The 20,842-nt window shown below is 40.3% G+C and overlaps 1 protein-coding gene across 2 annotated transcripts in view; it reads right to left on the reverse strand.

Annotated features, from left to right (window-relative positions):
* The window catches only part of MGAM (maltase-glucoamylase), a 93,759-nt gene that overhangs the window by 62,721 nt on the left and 10,196 nt on the right, over positions 1 to 20,842 (reverse strand). For both annotated transcript variants that reach the window (XM_020911014.2, XM_070464180.1), the window contains exons 2-7: positions 18,702 to 18,828; positions 16,357 to 16,475; positions 5,284 to 5,404; positions 4,093 to 4,202; positions 3,069 to 3,220; positions 2,035 to 2,206 (exon numbers count right to left, since the gene is read on the reverse strand). In XM_020911014.2, coding sequence (XP_020766673.2) covers positions 2,035 to 2,206; positions 3,069 to 3,220; positions 4,093 to 4,202; positions 5,284 to 5,404; positions 16,357 to 16,475; positions 18,702 to 18,828 — 801 coding nt within the window. The remainder of the gene's footprint in view (positions 1 to 2,034; positions 2,207 to 3,068; positions 3,221 to 4,092; positions 4,203 to 5,283; positions 5,405 to 16,356; positions 16,476 to 18,701; positions 18,829 to 20,842) is intronic.

Below are 20,842 nucleotides of genomic sequence, written 5' to 3' on the forward strand. Positions count from 1 at the left end.
ACAAGCATCAGCAGCCATATCCCAGATGACCTGCTCTGAGTCAACACCTGTCCTGTTTTTCTGATAGGATGTGGTATGGTAAGGAGCATGGGCCAGGGGTTAGATCTTCTCTCTGTTCCTTACAAACTATTTTTTGTTGTTGTGTTTATTGTTTAGTAGCTAAGTCATGTCTGACTCTTTTGCGACCCCATGGGCTGTAGCCCACCAAGTTCCTTTATCCATGGGATTTCCCAGGCAAGAATACTGGAGTGGGTAGCCATTTCTTTCTCCAGGGGATCTTCCTGATCCAGGGATCAAACCCACACCTCCTGCATTGGCAGGCAGATTCTTTACCACTGAGCTACTAGGCAAGCTCTTCTTTGGGTTTTGTTTGCTTTTTTTACATTGTGCTATTTATCTGGCTTTTCTAAACCTGTTTCTTTGTCTGTTAGATGGAGTAAATTAAACTCATTTTTTCGGAGTTCTTTTGGTAAATAGAGATAACATATTTTTTAAAGTCATTTAATAAATTATTCCTATAATTTCCTTTCATCCAGTCACTAGTTCTGCTTAATCAGGAAAGTTGCTGAACAAAACCTGAATGTAGCATTGCTGAGTCTAGAAAATATTTCTACTTTGAATTTTAGCAATAAAAATAAAACAGAGAAAAAAATAAAATAATAACAACAATGAAACTTTATTCCTTCTATTCTCTCACTGCCCCAAACATTCTTCAAGGAAAGAATGATTAATACGGAATTTTAATTGATAAAAAAAAGAATTTTAGTTGATATTTTATCCTATTTTGCTGACAAACCTGGTAAGTTGGTGATTTGTAAAGATCAACCTAAAATGTGGTGATTAGAACCAACATATTGTGCAGAATCAATATTAGTTTTCTCCACAACTAGTTAGTTCAAAAGGAAAATAAAATAAAAGTAGTTGGTATTTACTGAGCACTTTCTGTGTGGCAGACACTCTTCTAGAGACTCTATATGTATCTGTTCATTTAATCACCATCACGACCCTATGAAGTAAGTATACTACCCCCATTTTATGAATGGGGGGCTAAAGACACAGAGGGGAAACCTGCCCAGAACCACATGACTGGTGAGTGCTGTTGTTATTGTCCAGCCACCAAATCATGTCTAACTCTTTGTGACCCCATGGACTGCAGCACATCAGGCCTCCTGTCCCTCACCATCTCCTGGAGTTTGCCCAAGTTCATGTCCATTGAATCAGTTATGCCATGCAGCCATCTCATCCTCTGTTGCCCTCTTCTGCTACTGGTGAGTAGCAGTGCCAGAATTCAGACCTGGTAGCCTCACCCTAGAAGCTTATTCCTAACCATTATACTGTACTGCATGTACATCACTTCATGACAAGTAGATGGGGAAACAATGGAAACAGTGACAGACTTTATTTGGGGGGCTCCAAAATCACTGCAGATCGTGACTGCAGCCATGAGATTAAAAGACACTTGCTTCTTGGGAGAAAAGCCATGACTAATCTAGACAGCATATTAAAAAGCAGAGACATTATTTGCTAACAAAGGTCCATCTAGTCAAAGCTATGGTTTTTCCAGTAGTCACATATGGATGTGAGAGTTGGACAATAAAGAAAGTTGAGCACTGAAGAATGGATGCTTTTGAACTGTGGTGTTGGAGAAGACTCTTGAGAGTCCCTTGGACTGAAAGATCAAACCAGTCCACCCTAAAGGAAATCAAACCTGAATATTCATTGAAAGGACTAATGCTGAACCTGAAGTGAAGAACTGACTCATTTGAAAAGACCCTGATGCTGGAAAAGATTGAAGGCAGGAAGAGAAGGGGACAGCACAGGATGAGATGGTTGGATGGCATCACCGAACTCAATGAACATGAGTTTGAGCAAGCTCTGGAAGTTGGTGATGGACAGGGAAGCCTGGTGTGCTGCAGTCCATGGGGTCACAAAGAGAAGGACACAAGTGAGTGACTGAACTGAACTGTACTGCTAGGAGATACCCTCATGAAGAGGCTATATCTTCAGTGAAGGGGGGCCCATCTGAAAGCTTACCTCATTGGGGGTTGTGTCCCTGGCAAATATGGGCCAGGTCTTCCAGTTCATGTCAAGCCGGTACTGCTGGTGCACGTGTTCGCCCAGCCCATACACATTAGCACTAGGCAGTTGGATGGAGAGCTGCAGGAACTGGTCAGCAAACAGCAGGGGCCCGACGCTGGAGTCAAACCTGGACACAGGTAGAAAACATGGGACAGGTAGGCAAGTGGTGCGGAGAGAATGCAGCTGCTTAGAATGGTGTACGGTGCTGTGCTGTGTTCAGTTGCTCTACCGAGTCCACCTCTTTGTGACCCCATGGACTGTAATCTACCGGGCTCCTCTGTCCATGGGATTTTCCAGGCAAGAATACTGGAGTGGGTTGCCATTTCCTTCTCTAGGAGATCTTCCCAACCCAGGGACGGGACCCAGGGATCTCCTGCATTGGAGACTGTATTGGATCTCCTGCATTGGATTATTTACCACTAACACCACCTGGGAAGCCCTCAAAGACTCAATGCTCCCTGTTTAATCAGTTCCATTTGCCCTCCTATGATATTTTCCAGTGGATAACAAGAAAGAGATCAGGTACCATTTGGCACATTTCTTAGATTTGTCCCCCTAACACTCTATTATGTGACCAGATTATTCTTACATTATAGTAGATGCTCCACAGAGAGCTACTGGTGCAGAGGTGTTAGAAAGATGGAAGGAAAAAAAGGGACAATAAAGAGGAAAAATGACCTAATGGAAGGAAGAAAAAGAAAAAGGACACAGCCCAGTGCCTGGCCTATAATAAATGCTTACTAATAACAGAGGAGGAGGAGGATAAAGATGAGGAGGAGAAAGGAGGGGGAGAAAGAGAAAGAGTGGAGCAGGAAGAAAGGGGCAGAAAGGCAGAGAAAAGTCTGCATTTGAAGGCGGAGAGTCTGATCACCATCAGTGGGCTTACAACCTTCTGGAATATTATAGAAAGGCATTCTTTCTCAGGTTTGCAAACCTCCCTCCTCCATAACCTTCAGACTCAGCTCTCTGGGTAAGTTTCCAAAACTTACAGAACACGATTGTTGCTCGTTCTGATCACTTTGATGCCAAACGGCTGTTTGGAGACCTCAACTTTATACGTCAAGGAAGAGGCAGCATTTCCTGTGAAGGGTTGCACGTGTTCATGGGGCACTTCATATCTGTTCTGGTTTTGGTCAGTTAACTGTCCAGAGAGGTTAGCAAAAATAAAGTCAAAATGAAAACATCTCTACTGTTTCTAAAACAGAAGCATGCCTACCAATACCATGCTTTTCAACACCTATGCTCGTGGCACTGGAATCTGGGCAGCAGATGACATTCTAATCTGAAATTATATCACCCAATTCGGATGTTTAACACTTGGACATAAGTTAGTCTTTAGGTAGACACAGTAAGTCTGCAGACATGACTTTTCTCTAGAATTTTTAAAGCTGTGATCATTCTTTTCTTCCCCTCCCTACCACATTTCACATGGCATCAGGGGAAAATGCATGAAAGCCAAAACTCACCGTGAACCCTATAATATATGTCTGGGAAGTTATCACACTGAAGGAAGGCAATAGGTACCTTCAACATACAGGTGCTATGTAAGAAAATGATAGTAGAGAAAAATACTGTACTAGCAAATTTTTCTCTTTTGTAGTAACTGCAGTCTTCAAGAAGGGAACAAGAACCTCTTAAACATTTTTCTAAATAAGCAGGTATCATCTGATACCACTTATATGTGGAACCTAAAAGTATGACACAAACAAATGTATTTACAAAAGAAAAAGACACAAAGACATAGAAAGTAAACTAATGGTTACCAAACAGGAAAGGGGGTTGAGGAGGGATAAACTAGTAATTTGGGATTAGCAAATGAAGTCTATAATATAATATATTAACATAATATAATATAATATATTAACATATATATAATACATAACAAAACTATAATATATAGCTTAAATATTTAAGAACAAGGTCCTACTGTAGAGCACAAAGAACTATATTCAATATCTTGTAATAAACTGTAATAGAAAATAATATGAAAAATATAAATAAACAAACTACAACCTTAAAGTGGAAGCGGTTAGATGTCTGGTATTCTGCTGTGAGAAGGACACTGTTGACATCATTGCCAAACAGAGATGGAGGAGACAACCTTTCCAGCTGGACTGTGAATCCTAATGTGAAAAGAAAGAGAGTTTTCAGAGCCAGCTGTGTAGATTCACAAATAACAGCCACACACAAGTAAGCTTTAGTTCAAAGGGGCTGGCAAAAAGCCTTTACTTCCCATCAGAAGAGGAGACACAGATGTGGACCTCATCATACATACATACCATGTTGGGCCAGATTCTGAAGCTAGGAAGCTATTACCTTATTCAAAAGCTATGCCTCTCTTCTCCAAAATCTGAATAGAAACATCCCTCTCCTTCTATCACCCCATCAGTCACTCCTATACCCTTTACACTCTCAGTCCTCGATGCGTTCATATCCATTATTCCCTCTCTGTTGTCTTTATGCTACATCACAGGTGATAGTAGGTACCAATGCCATCTCCTTAGTTAGGCGACACACCAGATGAGAGTCCAGGCCTTATTAGAAAAGTCCATTGGGCCAAGAGGCCCTGAGGAGAGCATGCCTCTTCCTTTATGCTAAGAGCCTCCCCAAAGTGCTCAACTTCTGTTATCCCTAGAATGCTCATTATTATGTCTGCATTTTAAGATGGGAGAAAAGAAGGGGGAATGTTTAGTCCATGAACAGTGACACTGACTAGCTAACTTTAATAAAATGTTGATTGCATTGTATTAGAGTTGTTGGTAGTCTCAGAAGTGACTAAGTCCAAAACTCTCTCTTTAAAAGTTAGAAAGTTGGGGAATGAAGAGATCACGATGTATGACAACATTACATGAGGAAATGGAAATCCACTCCAGTATTCTTGCCTGAAAAATCCCATGCACAGAGGAGCCTGGTGGGCTACAGTCCAAGGGGTCACAAAGAGTCGGACCCAAATGAGCATACTCACACACACATAAGGACAAAGCCAGGAACAGGACATGTCTCCCAACTCTTAAGACAGAGTGATCTTTTCCCTTGATGCCAAAGAGATTCCAGGCAGTGCTTGAGGGCAGTGCCCATCATCCTATCACAGGCACCGTGGCCGTACAGAGCAGCACCCTGCCTGCTGCTACAGCTGTCTACTGCTGCATACAGAGCCACTCCAGAGGACCTGGAGTTCCTTCTTCAGGACACAGCCCGGCTTACCTGCATTTGTGTTCACGAGGTCGCCCCCTACTTGATAGCCATGACCCTTAGAATAGTAGCACCAGGGTATACTCATGGTTCCCTGAGGCCTCCAGCAGCAGCCACGCTGGTCACAGGTAGCCTGAAATAAGAGATCAGTCAGAGTAACCCCATTCATTGATAAATATCATTGGAGCTTGTGGTCTTATAAACTTTGTTTTACAAATAAACAACCTGATAGTCAGAGGAATCGTGCTGGGGCCCAGTCAATGCAATGTTTGCCCTCAAAACTCATTTTTCTGGCTAACATCCTTCATTGTTATTGTTATCATATAACAATATATGCTGGCAGTGCATTCTATACCTCTCATCAAAATAAAACTGGATAAATTTATTTAAAGATTCTAAACTACCATATAGTTATATCACCAGTAAGCCAAAATGACAAATGCAGCTTCATTAATTTTGGTTTTGGCTTTTTAAAAAAAGACCTTGCAATTGACTTTATTCAGAAGTTTTGAAATCAAAGTAAATTTGCTTTGACTTTTAAATGTGTATATTATATATCTGTGTATTTAGTATATGTGACATATAAGCATATATATTATGTATATTCATAAATATATATATACATTTTTATATATAGTCTCTCAATTCATCCCAAGGCTGAAAGCATCTATTCCATGAAACCCAAATAGATTCTAATTCTTATTTTTAAAAGTTACCTGCCTTTAACTATAATTAATGACTCAATCACATGTATACTACAGGCTATCCAGGTGGCACTAGTGGTAAAGAGCCCTCCTGCCAACGGAAGAAACATGAGAGATGTGACTTTGATCCCTGAGTTGGGAAGATCCCCTGGAGAAGGAAATGGCAACCCTCTCCAGTATTGTTGCCTGGAAAATCCCATGAACAGAGGAGCCTGGCAGACTACAGTCCATAGAGTCACAAAGAGTAGGACATGACTGAAGTGACTTAGCCTGCACGCACATGGATAACTAAAATGAATACAATCTCTTTCTCATATCGACTAATCTGGAAGAAGCAGTCAAATTAAATACAACAAAAAGCAAAGGATGTGCTCCTCTTGAAGAGTGATAATAAAATATTATAGCAAAAATAATAGGTTGTAGCTCCCAAGATCAGACGAGAGAACGTCTCCTGTCTCACTCCCTGTCTTTCCCTTGTTCTGCTGGAGCCCTCACTCTGGAGAAGTGAGGTGCTGGACTGCAGAGTGACCCACATGGTGAGGACCTGATGGAGGCCTCTGGCCAACACCCAGCAAGGAACTGAGGCCCTCAGCCCAACCATCCTTGAGCAGCTGGATTCTGCTAATAATTACAGTGATCACAACACACTCCCTTGAAAAGGATCATCCCTCCATCCCAGCAGACACCTCGACCATAGTGTGTAAGCCAAGAGCACCCAGATACACCAGGGCCAGATTTCTGACCATAGGAACTGTGAGGAAATAATGTCTGCTGTTTTGGAGATAATTTCTTCCACAGCAACGGATAAAGAACACACCCTGCTACATTATTTTACAGATGAAGAACCTCAGGCCACAGAATTCAAAGTTCACAGGGGTGACGTGATTTGCCAAAGCTCACTTAGTTAGCTATCGAGAAGGCAAGGATCAAAATTTAGTTCTCTTGCTCTCTGTTTCTTTGTTTCTATAGTCTGGGTTGAGCATCTGCTGAACATACTTTCAGGGGATATGGAAATGCTTTACGAAAAGTAAGACACAAAAACTGCTTAGATACCTGAACAATTAGATTTTGTCAAATGCTAATTTTTATGCTAATAACTGATATTAAGGACCAAAAAATGGTGTCCATCTATGGTTTCTATTGCTATGGAATCAGGCTTCATTGTGAACTCAACTAGTCCACGGGTTTTGTTTTTTCTTTTCAAAACCCATTCAGATGAAACTTCAGTATAACAGGAAAAGAGAAAGGTGTTGAAAAGAGTGTTAAGTAGAATGGTTTCAGGATGCTCCCTGGAGCTTAATAATCTCTTCATTGAACTGGAAAGGGCAAAGATCAAAGAGTGGCCCAGGCAGCAGAAGTGTTGGCTGCCTGGAAACCCCAGGCCCTGCAGCTGAGCTAAACAGTGATGAGAAGCAATATGGGATGAAGCAGAGCCCAGGCACACAGACGAGAGAGTAAAGAGTATGCGAAATGTCGGAAATGAGTTGCAGAGAAAAGCTATGAAAAAGACAACATGAACAAGATTGAAGGCACACAAAAAGAATCAGACCTAAACCCAAGACACAAAACACCCCTTTAAGTTAAACCTGAGAATTAAAATTTAAGATAAACTGCCAAAATAATATAGGGTGTATCATTTCCAATACAGTACAGAGAAGAAAAATTTCTCAATGCAAAAAATAAGAAAAGAAAACATGTATGTGGTAGTGAAGGTGAGTGGGGAGCAGTACACGAAAAAAAGAACAAATGGAAAACACGAAATGAGACTGTAGTTTTTCAGGTCAATTACTACATGGCTTAACTAATTAATTTAGAAAACAAAGATGATATGATTACATTTACAGAAACACATTCAGTTGAAGTTGCTTATAGACAGCACACCCAAAATTTAAGCTTACAAAAGCACAGAAAATGGGGGAAACAGCTATGTGAGAAGAATATTAACCAAAGACTAGAACAACTATAGTAATAGCTGACAAATAGACTTTAAGTAAATATTCATTATTAGGGAGACACAGAGTCACTATATGAAGATGAAATCTCACCAGGAAGATATGACATCTCAAACCTGATATACACCTGATAATAAAGATAATAAAGATAATTTTTAAAAATTTTATTAAACATAATAAAAAAGTATTTACAGAAAAAAAAATTAAGGAGTCAAAACATAAACCTGAAAAAGATATTAATTATATCATGGAATAGTTTTAAAGAACTCCCTCAGTAATTGATGGATAAAGTACACAAAAAAGTAAAGCTACTTTGCTTTTTGCTTAATAGATATATACAGGCTCCTACACTAACACAAAGAGAAACACTGGTTTGAACTCAGAAATGGTGAGAAACCAGATGCTGAAGACACTGTTTATGACCTAGTCAAGCTCTGCTCCCCCTGAGTCTTTCTCCTCCAACCCTCAATCCTTCTTAACGTTTAGAGAGAGAGAAAAAGAAACAAAAAAGCAAGCATTTAGTATCATAATCAAACTTGAAAGAAAAAGGAAATCTAGAATCCAGTCTTATCCATGAATGTAAAAACCTAAAAGAGCACACAGCTTTAAACCAGCAGCATATTAAATAAAGAGCGAGTGGTGTTTCTCCCAGAAACACAAGAATTGTTTAATACTAGGAAACCCACTGTATAATTTGTCATAACTTATTAAAAGTAGTACACAGTACAACCCTTTAAGTTGATCAGCTATTCAAGATAAAATTCTTGGCAAACTGAGAATAAAAGTAAGTTTCTTAGTTGGATAATGGGTATCTACCTAAAACCTATAATAAGCATCTCACCAAATGTGAAATGTTAGAAACATTCCCTTTAAAATCAGAAAAAAAAGGTAGATGACCCATATCTATGACTTATTATAATTAAATATGTATAGGAGGTCCTAACACTACAAAACTAATAAGAAAATAAAGAAAATTTGCTATATGACTCAGGGAACTCAAACTTGGGCTTTGTGACAACAGGGACGGGTGGAATGGGGTGGGAGGTGGGAGGGAGATTCAAAAGGGAGAGGACATATCTATATCTATGGTTGATTCATGTTGATGTATGGCAGGAACCAACACAATATTGTAAAGCAATTATCCTTCAATTAAAACTAAATATGTTTTAAAAAGAAATATAAATTAATTAATTTTTTAAAAATTATAAAACAAAAAGGATGAAGCTAAGATGTCATTATTTTCTGACATGATATTGTATAATTAAAATCCAAGAACATTTATAGAAATAAATTTATACTAAATAAGTTAATTATTATATTAGATCTTCTGTTTTCTTTTAAAGTTATAATTTTTTTTTTTCGCTTTTAGTGTTCCTGCAGTTGTTCCTTTAGATTGAGCTTGATTACACTAAAATATAAAATATCTGTTCATTAAGACAGCATAAAATAGGTTAGCACCACCTCATAACAGCAGAAGACATTTGCAACATGTATAATAAAAACAAGGAGGAAAATCTAGAATAAGACAAGGAAGAAATGTGTACAAATCAGAATGAGTTGCAAATAATTTACTGATAAGACTACATATGCCTTGGAATGTGTTCATCATTAGGTCATTAGGAAGCAGCAGATCTAAGATTAAATTGAAATATCAGGACCTCAGCAACTGTAGCATTTATAAAAGATGGAAAGCAAGATTGCAAGGACAAATGCAAACAGGCGAGAAGGAAGCATCCCAGGTGCAACGAGAGTCAGCCTGAGTGAGTCAGAATTAGCCATCTCCTGCCGCTGGAGGAAAAGGGTCCACAGTGGACCTTGTTCATTTAGCCCTGCCAACCGTCCTGTATCAGGTGCTGGTTCCTCTAACCCTCCATCCCTCCATCCTGTTCTTACTATACAATCCAGTGGCTCTCCACATGCTTTATGTTTACCAATACCTATTCTGATCAAAATTAGAATGTATAAAATGGCTGCATGTCTCTGACACATGTACCGTCAGGAAATGGGGTCTACCACCTTTCCCACTGAATCTGGGCTGGCCTCTGACTGATTCGAGCAACAGAGCATAAGAAAAGTGATGCTACATAGGCATCAGGTCTCATCTTGCCTTTAGAGGCTTGGCAGCTTCATCTCCATCTCCTGCAGCCCCAAGCTGCTGTGTAAGAGGTTGAACTACCCTGCAAGAGAGATTACTGAGAGCACAAGAAAGACTCTGAGATCACATGGAAAGGGGGTGGGGCCCAGGTGAGGTGACCCTCAGAACCATCTTCACCAAGGTGCCAGTCATGTGAGTGAAGCCATCTCTGGAGGCAGAGCCCATCAGCCTGCAAGTGCACTGGTGTGGCCATCCCAGTCCACATAGAACAGAAGAACCACCCAGCCAAACCCTCCCCAAATCCCTGACCCATAAAATCGGGAGATGTTGCAAAATGATTGCTGTTATACATTTGGAATAGTTCATTTGGCAGGAGTGAATAAATACAGAGACCATGCTGTCAGAAAATAGGGTACCTAAGCAATTTAAGGCTGGTTTTTCTGGTCCAACATGGAGGGAATGTGGAGCAGGTAAGAAGCAGCAGAACTGCTTAGCTCTTCTCAGAACGGCTTTATCACTGACCTGCAGGGAATCCGAAAACACTGGATGCATTCATTCAAATGAACTTGATCCCAAATCCAAATATAAATAAATTTTTAACTATCCAGTTTCTGTATCTCTTCTGCCCTCTGTTGTTATGGATACTAAAGACTTTTCTAAAATGCCAGGAAAACTTGACGTTGTGAATAAATGTAGAAGCAGAAAGTTTTTATACAAAGGCAATAAGAAGAGTGAGGAAAGGTATCCCATTCTCAAATACTGGCAACAATTTTAGAAGTTGAAAAATACTTAACAAAACACTTCCCCAAATCACCTTCTACTTAGTCAAACATTACCTGGACACTTTTATGTTCAGTAAGTTTGACAAGTGAGTGAAATTAATCTCAATTCATTAAAGTGCCTTACTTATAGATAATTTCATAATATGCACTTTAAGTTTGGTTTATAAAGTTAACCTGGCCACTTCTTTCTATCCCATAGTGAAGTCTGACAGCAAAGAACATGCCATGTCTGCCATTCTTATGATCTAGAATCTCGAGTCCCTCAGATTATACCACAGTGAAGTTCACAGAACATCTGTCAGGATCTCAGAGGCACTATTTTAAAATCTTGTTAACTACAGCGTTTAGTAGCATTCCTGGCACTTGTTCAGTAGTCATTTGTTAATGAATAAATTTCAGTGTCTGCATTGTCTCATGTCACTGATAAGGACTTGACAGTGTGCAAGGGACATGTGCCTTAGTGACCGACTGGCAGAGTTTTTCAGAAGTACAGCCAAGACCAGAAGTTAACACCCTGGCTCCCCTACCAGGCTGCTGCCCAACGGCTACACTATCAGAAGACGACTTAAGTCTATATTCAGGCCTTTGCAGCTCACTGCCCTTCCCAGTATAATACAATGGCTCTTAATTAATGTTGTGTGAACACAGAGTAATTCTGAGGTTGGAGACTAATAATGATCTGATATTACTTGCTAACATGCTGTAAAACCCACTCCATTAAACACTTATTGATAAGAAATTAGAATTTGGAAAAAGACATAAGTAATAAGTAATTACCAGGTATGTTTGTTATCAAATATGACAAAATTTCTGAATAAGAAATAGGGTGACCACTCAAATGTCATCAGAAAGATTACCATTAGTATTATTATTAATCTTATCCACAGGAAACACATAATTGTAAATTGTTCTCAGCTTAACTACACGGTTACTCAGGGATTGTAGGTTTAGTTTAACCACGTAAATCTCTTTTTGTACAATACATTCCAATCCTGAAAATCAATGAGTTGAAATTTATTGCCTACCATCTCTCTCCCGAGCTGGATATCTGGAATTTATGCTAAATATTTCTGCTCCCTGCCATCCGTGGGATCATGCAACTAAATTCTGGAATGGTGGATAAAAGGCTTCATCAGGGAAGTGGAAAGTGATACGCTCTTTCAGAATGGAGAGGTTCAGGGTAAGTATAGGCTGTGAGCTAAATTGCTTCAGTCCTGTCCGACTCTTTGCTACCCTATGGACTGTAACCTGCCCGGCTCCTCTGTCCATGGGATTCTCCAAGCAAGAATATTGGAGTGGGTTGCCATGCCCTCCAGCTGTCCCTAAAATCTGCATGGGTGGGACGGTCTAAGTGACACTACACTACACTACGGAGGCACAGAAAAGGGTAATTAGAGTCTTAGATGACAGAAGGAAGTGTTTGAATGTTACCTAATGCATCGTAATATATGCTATAGGTACTCTAGTTAGGTAGAAATAGAATGCAAGTAGGATGTTCAGGAGAGCAGCTTCTACCATGCATGTAATGAAGCAGGCAGGAGGGGCAGAATTGAAATTCAGAAGAAACACTCGCAGGCGACTGAGTAACCCAGGCATGAAGTAAGTGTTACTTCATGCCTGGGTTACTGTCTTACTCAGTACCTGAGCATGACAGCAGTGAGAATGGGAACGAAGTGCTTTTTCTAGAAAATATTGTTAAGAAAAATGTTTTAAAATACATGAAATACTGACCAAAAGCACTGAGGGGAAGAGTCAAGCAAAAGTTATGCTGTTCCAGCCTCAGAGACTAGAAGCATAACAGAACTGCCCAGACAAATCTGCAGTTGAGACAGGAAAGCAGATTTGATGAGAAGGTGGTGAGTTCCAGTGACATGATTGTGAGACATCCAGGTGAAGATGCCCTGTAACCAGCTGCTAATCCAGAACTATAGATCAGGACTAGAGGTTTAGCTACTAATAACTGAGCCATCTTTCTTTCTGAGACCTATGGAAGGGGCTCTTTGAGCCCATTCTCTCTAAAAAGGCTCCCAAGAGCACTGGGGGAGTGGTTGACAGATGACTTTATTATGTCCTGGACACAGGATTCCCTCCCTTTACTGGGATAAGAAAAAAATGGGGTTTACAACAAAGAATCATCTGAAGGGAGATTTATACTGCTAATTCTTCAACCCCAGAGAAGAGAAGGTGAGAGGAATAATAAAACTTTACAGCAATGGCCTCAGCAGTAAAACATTGTGCCCAGCCTGGCATCATGTTCATAATTTCTTCCCACTTCCCTCCCCCATATAGCCATAATACTTTCCTTCAACAAATACACTTATCTATATGTCTATAGATACTTTAACATTAAGCATCTATATAGATATTTATCTATATCTGTATCTATAGACACATGTACACATCATTACCCACAGAATCAGAGCCTCTCGACAACAGCCTGGATCAGCATATAGCACCCAGGATATTTAAAACACACAACAAAATACCTAAGAAATATCTTCTATGAAAAACCCAATCCCTGAAAGTGCTTTCCAGAGTCTCTCCCTCTGGTTGAGCTGAAGAGGAGCAGGCTAGTGACTGAATGCCAAGGTCATAGATTAACTCGCTTGGGTATAACACATAGAAGAAAGGCAAAGGTTGTTTACTGAACTACGATCTTGATACCACAGCGTTTATTAAAAGGCCTTATAATAAAACTAAAGACCGATTCCTGAGGCAGCATTGACATGTGAAGTTCACGTGGCCAGCAACAAGATGGGGTGTTGCAGGAGGGTGAACAGGCCGAAGATGCATTCGTCTTCCAGGCAGGCTTCTGAGCAAGTAGTTTCCTAGCACGCTATCACAGGGGCAGGTAAATGGGTGTGGATCTGCTTTCCGGAAACATCCTGCTTCAGCACAACCTGCCTAGACCACAACTTCCCATTCCTGTTGACACAGGAGCACAGGGACGGTCCTCCACAGCAAGCTCCGATCTGCCTTATAGTTCCGAACACAGCCTGCTCTCTGGCGCCCATCCTGTATTTGGCCGTACGGGACCACTTGATATGCCCCATGTGGGCCCCACACGTCCTCTTATATCACTTGTGTGCACTGTCTCCTCTTCTCTGAATTCACTTTCCGTTTCTCTCATCTCTGTCAAAAATCCTACTTATTGCTAATTCCAGACCGCCACCTTCTCCTTGGTAATAATCTCTTCTGATTTGTGATCCACACAGTATTTTATTTACAACTTATAAATTTTTGCCTTATAGTCTTGTTATCTCTTTACTTCGGTTATCTCCTCTACCTATTGAATCTATCATCTAAAACACTAAACTTTTTGACATTTGGCCCCAGACTAAAGTGACTTTTTTTTTTCTTTCTCTCTTCTATCTTCTTTTTCCTTTATTTCTATGTCTTTTATTCTCTCTTTTCTTAGCTTCTGATTAGATGATTTCGTTCAGCCCTCAGCGGCTTCTCCTAGATGCTATGTGCCACATAAAAAAACAAACTTCTCTACTCCAAATCCAAGGTCTTCCAAAATCTGAATCCACCTTTTTTGCTCAGATTCATTTCTTCCTACTCCAAGCAGGCATCTCTCTTCACTAATTCATGAGTGAGTTACATTCATGTTGCTCAGGATAAGATGACAGATGAAGGGTGCAAGAGTCTTGCTGAGATGAACTGATCTAATTGGGATTTCTTCTGAGTTTGGCAGGCAGGAGGAGAAGGGCCAACAGAGGACCAGATGGCTGGATGGTATCACTGACTCAACGCACGTGAACTTGAGCAAACTCCGGGAGATAGTGAAGGAAAGGACGGGGGAGGCTGGTGTGCTGCACTCCATGGGATCGCAAAGAGTTGGACAGCAACTCAACAACAAAAACAACCATGTTGGAGCTCTCTCTTGCCTTCAACGTAGCCTCTGAGCTTCCTGACTAGTTCTGTCAAATCACTCTTCTCCTAACTACAGTAATTTGAACAGAGACACACGTAGACACATGGAGAATGTCATGTGAAGATAGAGGCAGAGAATGGAGTGAGGTAGCTTCAAGCCAACAAACACCAAGCATTGTGGCATCACCAGAAGTTAGGACAAATGCATGGAACAGATTCTTCTTCAGAGCTCTCAAAAGGAACCAACCCTAGACGTCCCTGATAGTCCAGTAGTTAAGAATCTGCCTACCAATGCAGGAGACACAGGTTCGATCCCAGGTCCAGGAAGGGCCCACATGCCACAGGGCAACTAAGCCTGTGTGCCACAACTAGTGAAGCCCACACCCTAGAGCTCATGCTCTGCCACAAGAGAAGCCACCACAATGAAAAGCCCACACGCAGCAACTAGAGTAGCCCCACCCACTGCCACAACTAGAGAAAGCCCGAGCATGGCAACAAAGACCCAGAACAGCCAAAATAAATAAATATTTCTTTTTTTTAAAGGAACCAACCCTAACAACATCTTGATTTTGGACTTCTAGCCTCCAGACATATGAGAGAAAAACATAGAAATACAATGCCCTTTGGTATTAGGACCTTTAGACAAACTAAAATAGTATCTCTCAAGAACATCACAGATTTTTCCAGCCCACAAACAGTAGGACAGCACAGAGGTAAATGTGAGGGTGCCACATGCCCAAGACTCACAGGCAGCAAGCATCCTCTCTGTGCCTGGTACAAACCTGCCATTACACGTCAGTGGACTTCACTCAGAAGCCTGCATTTTGTGTTTATTCACTCCCAACGTGAAATGTGACTGATATGGTGTGTCCAATGCACTTTATACTCCTAATATCCTGCTGGATTTCAGCTGATGATCAAGAAACATTGCCCTACAGTAAATGTCCAGATGTCTGTACTATCTTTAATCTGGTATTTATTACCTCTTCCTTCAAAACTTGGCTCTGGAAAGTGAAAGTCGCTCAGTTGTGTCCGACTCTTTGCAACCTCATGGACTATACAGACCTTGGAATTCTCCAGGCCAGGATACCGGAGTGGGTAGCCATTCCCTTCTCCAGGGGATCTTCCCAATCCAGGGATCGAACCCAGGTGTCCCACATCACAGGTGGATTCTTTACCAGCTGAGCCACAAAGGAAGGCTCTGGAAACTTTGTCCTTATTTGAAATACTATTTTGTGCCTGTGGCTGACTTTTTATTGTATCCTAGAAAACCTATTGGAAATGTGTAAGGAAAAAAGAGAGACAGACAGAGGAGAGAAGAAAGAGTCAGAGAGAACTAGTAACCAAGCAGTGTTACCAGATAAAAGACAAATACATTTTTAGTATGAGTAAGTCCCAAGTCTTACTCGAAACATATACTAAAACAAAATTCATTGTTTATCTAAAGTTAAACTTGACTGGGCAGCCTATACTTTTATGTGCTGAATCCAACAACCCAAGGGAATTTTCTAGTTCTTTTCCTAAAGCTGCACTGTCATTTAAACCTGAATACAGGATTACTTTTTCTGAGTCAGCAATAATTGCAATGCAAACAATTCTAGGGGCTACAAACAAACAAAAAACACTTTATCCAATTGCATAAACACTTAAATGCAAACCAGATCCATAACTCAAACCTTTGTTGGTGATTGGTCAGGGATGCAGTTTATCCGTTCCAAGTCATTTACCACTGGGCACTCGGCAGAACCAGGGCTGGTACTTGTCCCAGGATCTGGGCTAACTGTCGTCCCAGCATCTAGGATTATCCCAAAAACAAACATAAGACCATCAGACAGAATTAACATCACAGGCATTTGATACCCCCATAGCTCTCAACACCTCCAATTATATGGATGTCACTACTGACTGGGCTTCACTCTGTGACTTTGAAATGTACATATTCACTTTATAAAGCTTCATTTTGTTCTTGCTGACTGCATTTAACTCTATATATACCCATACCTGGAGAAGAGCATGACAACCCACTCCAGTATTCTTGCCTGGGAAATCCTATGGACAGAGAAGCCTGGCAGGCAGAAGTCTGGCAGGTCGCAAAGAGTCGGACACAACTGAAGCAACTTAGCATGTACGCATACCTGCACCATCTTCTACCAGCAAGGCCTTCCCCGAGTGCATACAAGAGCAAGGAGTTGGATTCCACCATTAGATTGGAAGCTCATCAAAGATTTCTTTAGGGCTCTCTACAATAAGCTCATAACAATATTAGGACAAAACAATGAGGCATTTAATAATGTTTCTTTTCACTAAGGTTTCCAATTCAAAGTGGTAGATTGGGATTTCCCTGGTGGTTCAGTGGTTTAAAGATTTCATTTTCCAATGCAGGGAGTACAGGCTTGATCCCTAATTGAGGAGCTAAGATAAGATCCCACCCACATGCCTCAAGGTAAAAAACCAAACATAAAACAGAAGCAATATTGTAACAAATTCAATAAAGACTAAAAATGACCCACATCAAAAGCAAACAAGCAAACAAAAATCTTTCAAAAAAATAAGCAAACAAAATACCCCAAAATTGGTGGATTACAAGAACTTCTTATTTGTGCCAGTTTCTGCTTGCAGGCTTTAGTTTCATCTTCAGGATCAGAGAATTTTAAGAATTGAACAGCTTTTGAGATTATTTAATCTAGCTTCCCACAAAAGTAGAAATGGCATGGCTAAGAATAAGGGAAGGAGGGAATAGTTTTTCCTCTGGCTACATACTGGCCCTCGTTGCCTGCCCCAACTAGGAAGCTGCTCTTAGATGAAGCCCAGATACAAAATCACGGATAACTCAGCACAATCTAGCCCTGCTTTGAAAATAATACAGTTCAATAAACTTTTAAAAAACAACTCTATTAGTTGTTATTTTTTTAAAGAACAAACTTGGGCCTAATATGCTTTACTTGATTGTATACTTATTTGACTATGTTTTACATCAGTTCAGTCACTCAGTCATGTCTGACTCTTTGCAACCCCATGGACTTCAGCACACCGGGCTTCCCTGTCCATCACCAGCTCCTGGAGCTTGCTCAAACTCCATCGAGTCGGTGATGCCATCCAACCATCTTATCTTCTGTTGTCCCCTTCTACTCCTACCTTCAATCTTTCCCAGCTTCAGGGTCTTTTCCAATGAGTCAGTTCTTTGCATCAGGTGGCCAAAGTATTGGAGTTTCATATAAGGGTATTATTAATTATTATTGTGAAAAAATACAATTATTCAATGAAATTTGGCCAATATATTTCAAGTGCCAGTTGTGGAATCCTGTACTATGCTAAACTGGGGAATAAAAGTGTCAGAGTTAGGCCTACAGTGTATACCTGTTGTGCTGTCACATCATTTTGCCAACAAAGGTCCATCTAGTCAAGGCTATGGTTTTTCCAGTAGTCATAGTCATGTATGGATGTGAGAGCTGGACCATAAAGAAAGGTGAATGCTGAAGAATTGATGCTTTTGAACTATGGAGTTGGAAAAGACCCTTGAGAGTCCCTTGGACTGCAAGGAGATCCAACCAGTCCATCCTAAAGGAGATCAGTCGTGGGTGTTCATTGGAAGGACTGATGCTGAAGCTGAAACTCCAATAATTTGGCCGCCTCATGTGAAGAGCTGACTCTGGAAAAGACCCTGATGCTGGGAAAGATTGAAGGCAGGAAGAAAGGGGACAACAGAGGATGAGATGGTTGGATGGTATCACCAACTCAATGGACATGAGTTTGAGCAGGCTCTGGGAGTTGGTGATGGACAGGGAGGCCTGGCATGCTGCAGTCCATGGGGTCCCAGGGAGTCAGACACAACTGAGCGACTGAACCGAACTGAATGGAACTGCACTGTCACAGTTTGAGTCAGATGGTCCCCAACACACATATACACTACAAATCCAGGCTCACACCAGTGAACATGAAAGCATCATTTCCCTGCCATTTATGAGGTTTCTGCTTTGAAAAGAGCAACATATGGAGGGATAACTCCAGACTTCCTTGTTACCTTGTGATTCCAGGGAATCTCTGGCTGAAAGCACGAAGATAGGAATAGTGATGATAAACACCACAAGCAGAAGAACACTGAGCATAAGCTCCAAAGTAGTGAACTTTTTCAGCTTCTTCCTTGCCATCTACAAAGAAAGAGAAAATAATTTTAGATTTGAGTTTTCTTTCACATATAGGCAGTGAAGTTTTTTTAATGGAAAAGCTCAAATGTATATAACAAGAGGAACGAGTAAAATAACAAAGGCCCAGGTACCCATCAACTATTAATAGATTAAAAAAGTATCAATTGGCTAATCTCACTCTAAAGTAAGTGTTAGTCACCCAGTCATGTCTGACTCTTTGCGACCCCATGGACTGTAGCCTGCCAGGCTCTTCTGTCCATGGGATTTTTCAGGCAAGAATACTGGAGTGGGTTGCCATTTCATTCTTCAGGGAAACCTTCCTGACCCAGGGATCAAACCCGAGTCTCTTGCATTGGCAGGCAGATTCTTTACCACTGAGCCACCGGGGAAGTCCAATACTATTCTGAATGCTATTTCCCATGTAAAGGAATCATCTCTAAGGACTCCTTAGAGATGTTTAATTTGAGCCTGGGGCAGGAAATGTACAAAAGGAGCTTAGGTTATCATGTTAAACCAGGAAGCAGGGAGCTACCAAAAAGTACCAGGAGAGACTCTCACTGGGTAAAGTGGGACAATATGAACATTAATAATAATAATGCCATCAATGGACTAATATGGATGAAATGTATTTAAATCTATGAGTTCATAAAGATTTTGGACTAAAAAATCTCATTGATCACCTTTGGAGGATTCTAGGAGAAAAACTCCTTAGTTTGAAAACCAGTATATAAAAAGTCAAATGTTTATCCTACCTTTCCTCTACAAACTGTTCCTTTATAAACCAAATGATGGATGAGGGGAAATTTCTTTCTATAGGAATATTTCATTTACTAAGTAAGCAAAGAATGATAAAATCACAGTGTCACTGCATCACAACTCCTAATGAAATAGCGGAGTGAAGAAATGCTCCCCAATGACTGTGAACAGTTAAAGCAAAAAAAAGAATCTGCTAGATTTTATGTGTGTCCTGCTGGAAGATGCTGTTCCCATCTAAGCACCATTCATGCTACAGAAAACAAATCTGTATCTGTCAAAACTTCAGGTCTAATAATTTACGGGAAATACAAGGATGGAGAGACATGTTGGGCTGCATGGAGATGCAGTATTCCAAACCCACAGGAATTGTGAGATAATAAATATTTATTGCTTCAAGCTGTTAAATTTTGGGCAGTTTGTTATGCAACAATAGATAACTAATATACATGAGTAAATATGACTTTTGAAAAAATATCATTTATGTTTTAAAAAAATCTGTTTGCCTCTCATCAAAAAGTCCTTTTGCATTATATATTTAAATATGGTTACCTGCTCTATGGAACAAAGATTAATAAGTTTCTAGCTATAGGAGAGACATATTTCCTTAAGCCTTAAAGGAAAAAAAAAATCTATCATCAGCATCATCTGGTTGACCTTACTTCCCAAATTATAAGGATCTCAGTGGTGAAACCTTACCATGTCCTAAATTGGAAATACGATTCAGAAAAAATTAAGATCAAGAAAAATGACGAACATGTATACTTATGGCTGATCCACGTAGCTGTTCAGCAGAAACCAACTCAGTTGTAAAGCAATTATCCTCCAACTAAAAATAAATTTTTAAAAAAGTTTAAAAAAGAAAAATGACAGGAGGCAAATAGAATAAGGAAGCAATTTAAATAGATTTAACTGCTTTGAACAGAAAAATTGTTAAAAGAAAAAACTTACTTAGCAGACTGTCGTCAATCTTTGGATATTCTATTTCATGTGACAAGCAAAAACTGTGCAATTACAATGATAAAAATCACTACCAACAATTGACATAATGTTGCTAAGAAGTGCTAAGAAGATTACATAATTTGTTGCACGTGATCTTCCTAACAACCCTCAGTGAGTTATTGCCACCATCTTCACTTTCAGATGAGGAAATAGAGCTTCAGCATGGTCGTATAGCCTGCCTGACTTCACACAGATGATAAGGGGCAAAGTCACAGTTTGAATACCAGCCCTTTGTACCTCACAGCCAGAACCTGTAACCACT

This window comes from Odocoileus virginianus, chromosome 1 (genome assembly GCF_023699985.2).
Source record: "Odocoileus virginianus isolate 20LAN1187 ecotype Illinois chromosome 1, Ovbor_1.2, whole genome shotgun sequence".
In the NCBI taxonomy this organism is placed as follows: domain Eukaryota; kingdom Metazoa; phylum Chordata; class Mammalia; order Artiodactyla; family Cervidae; genus Odocoileus; species Odocoileus virginianus.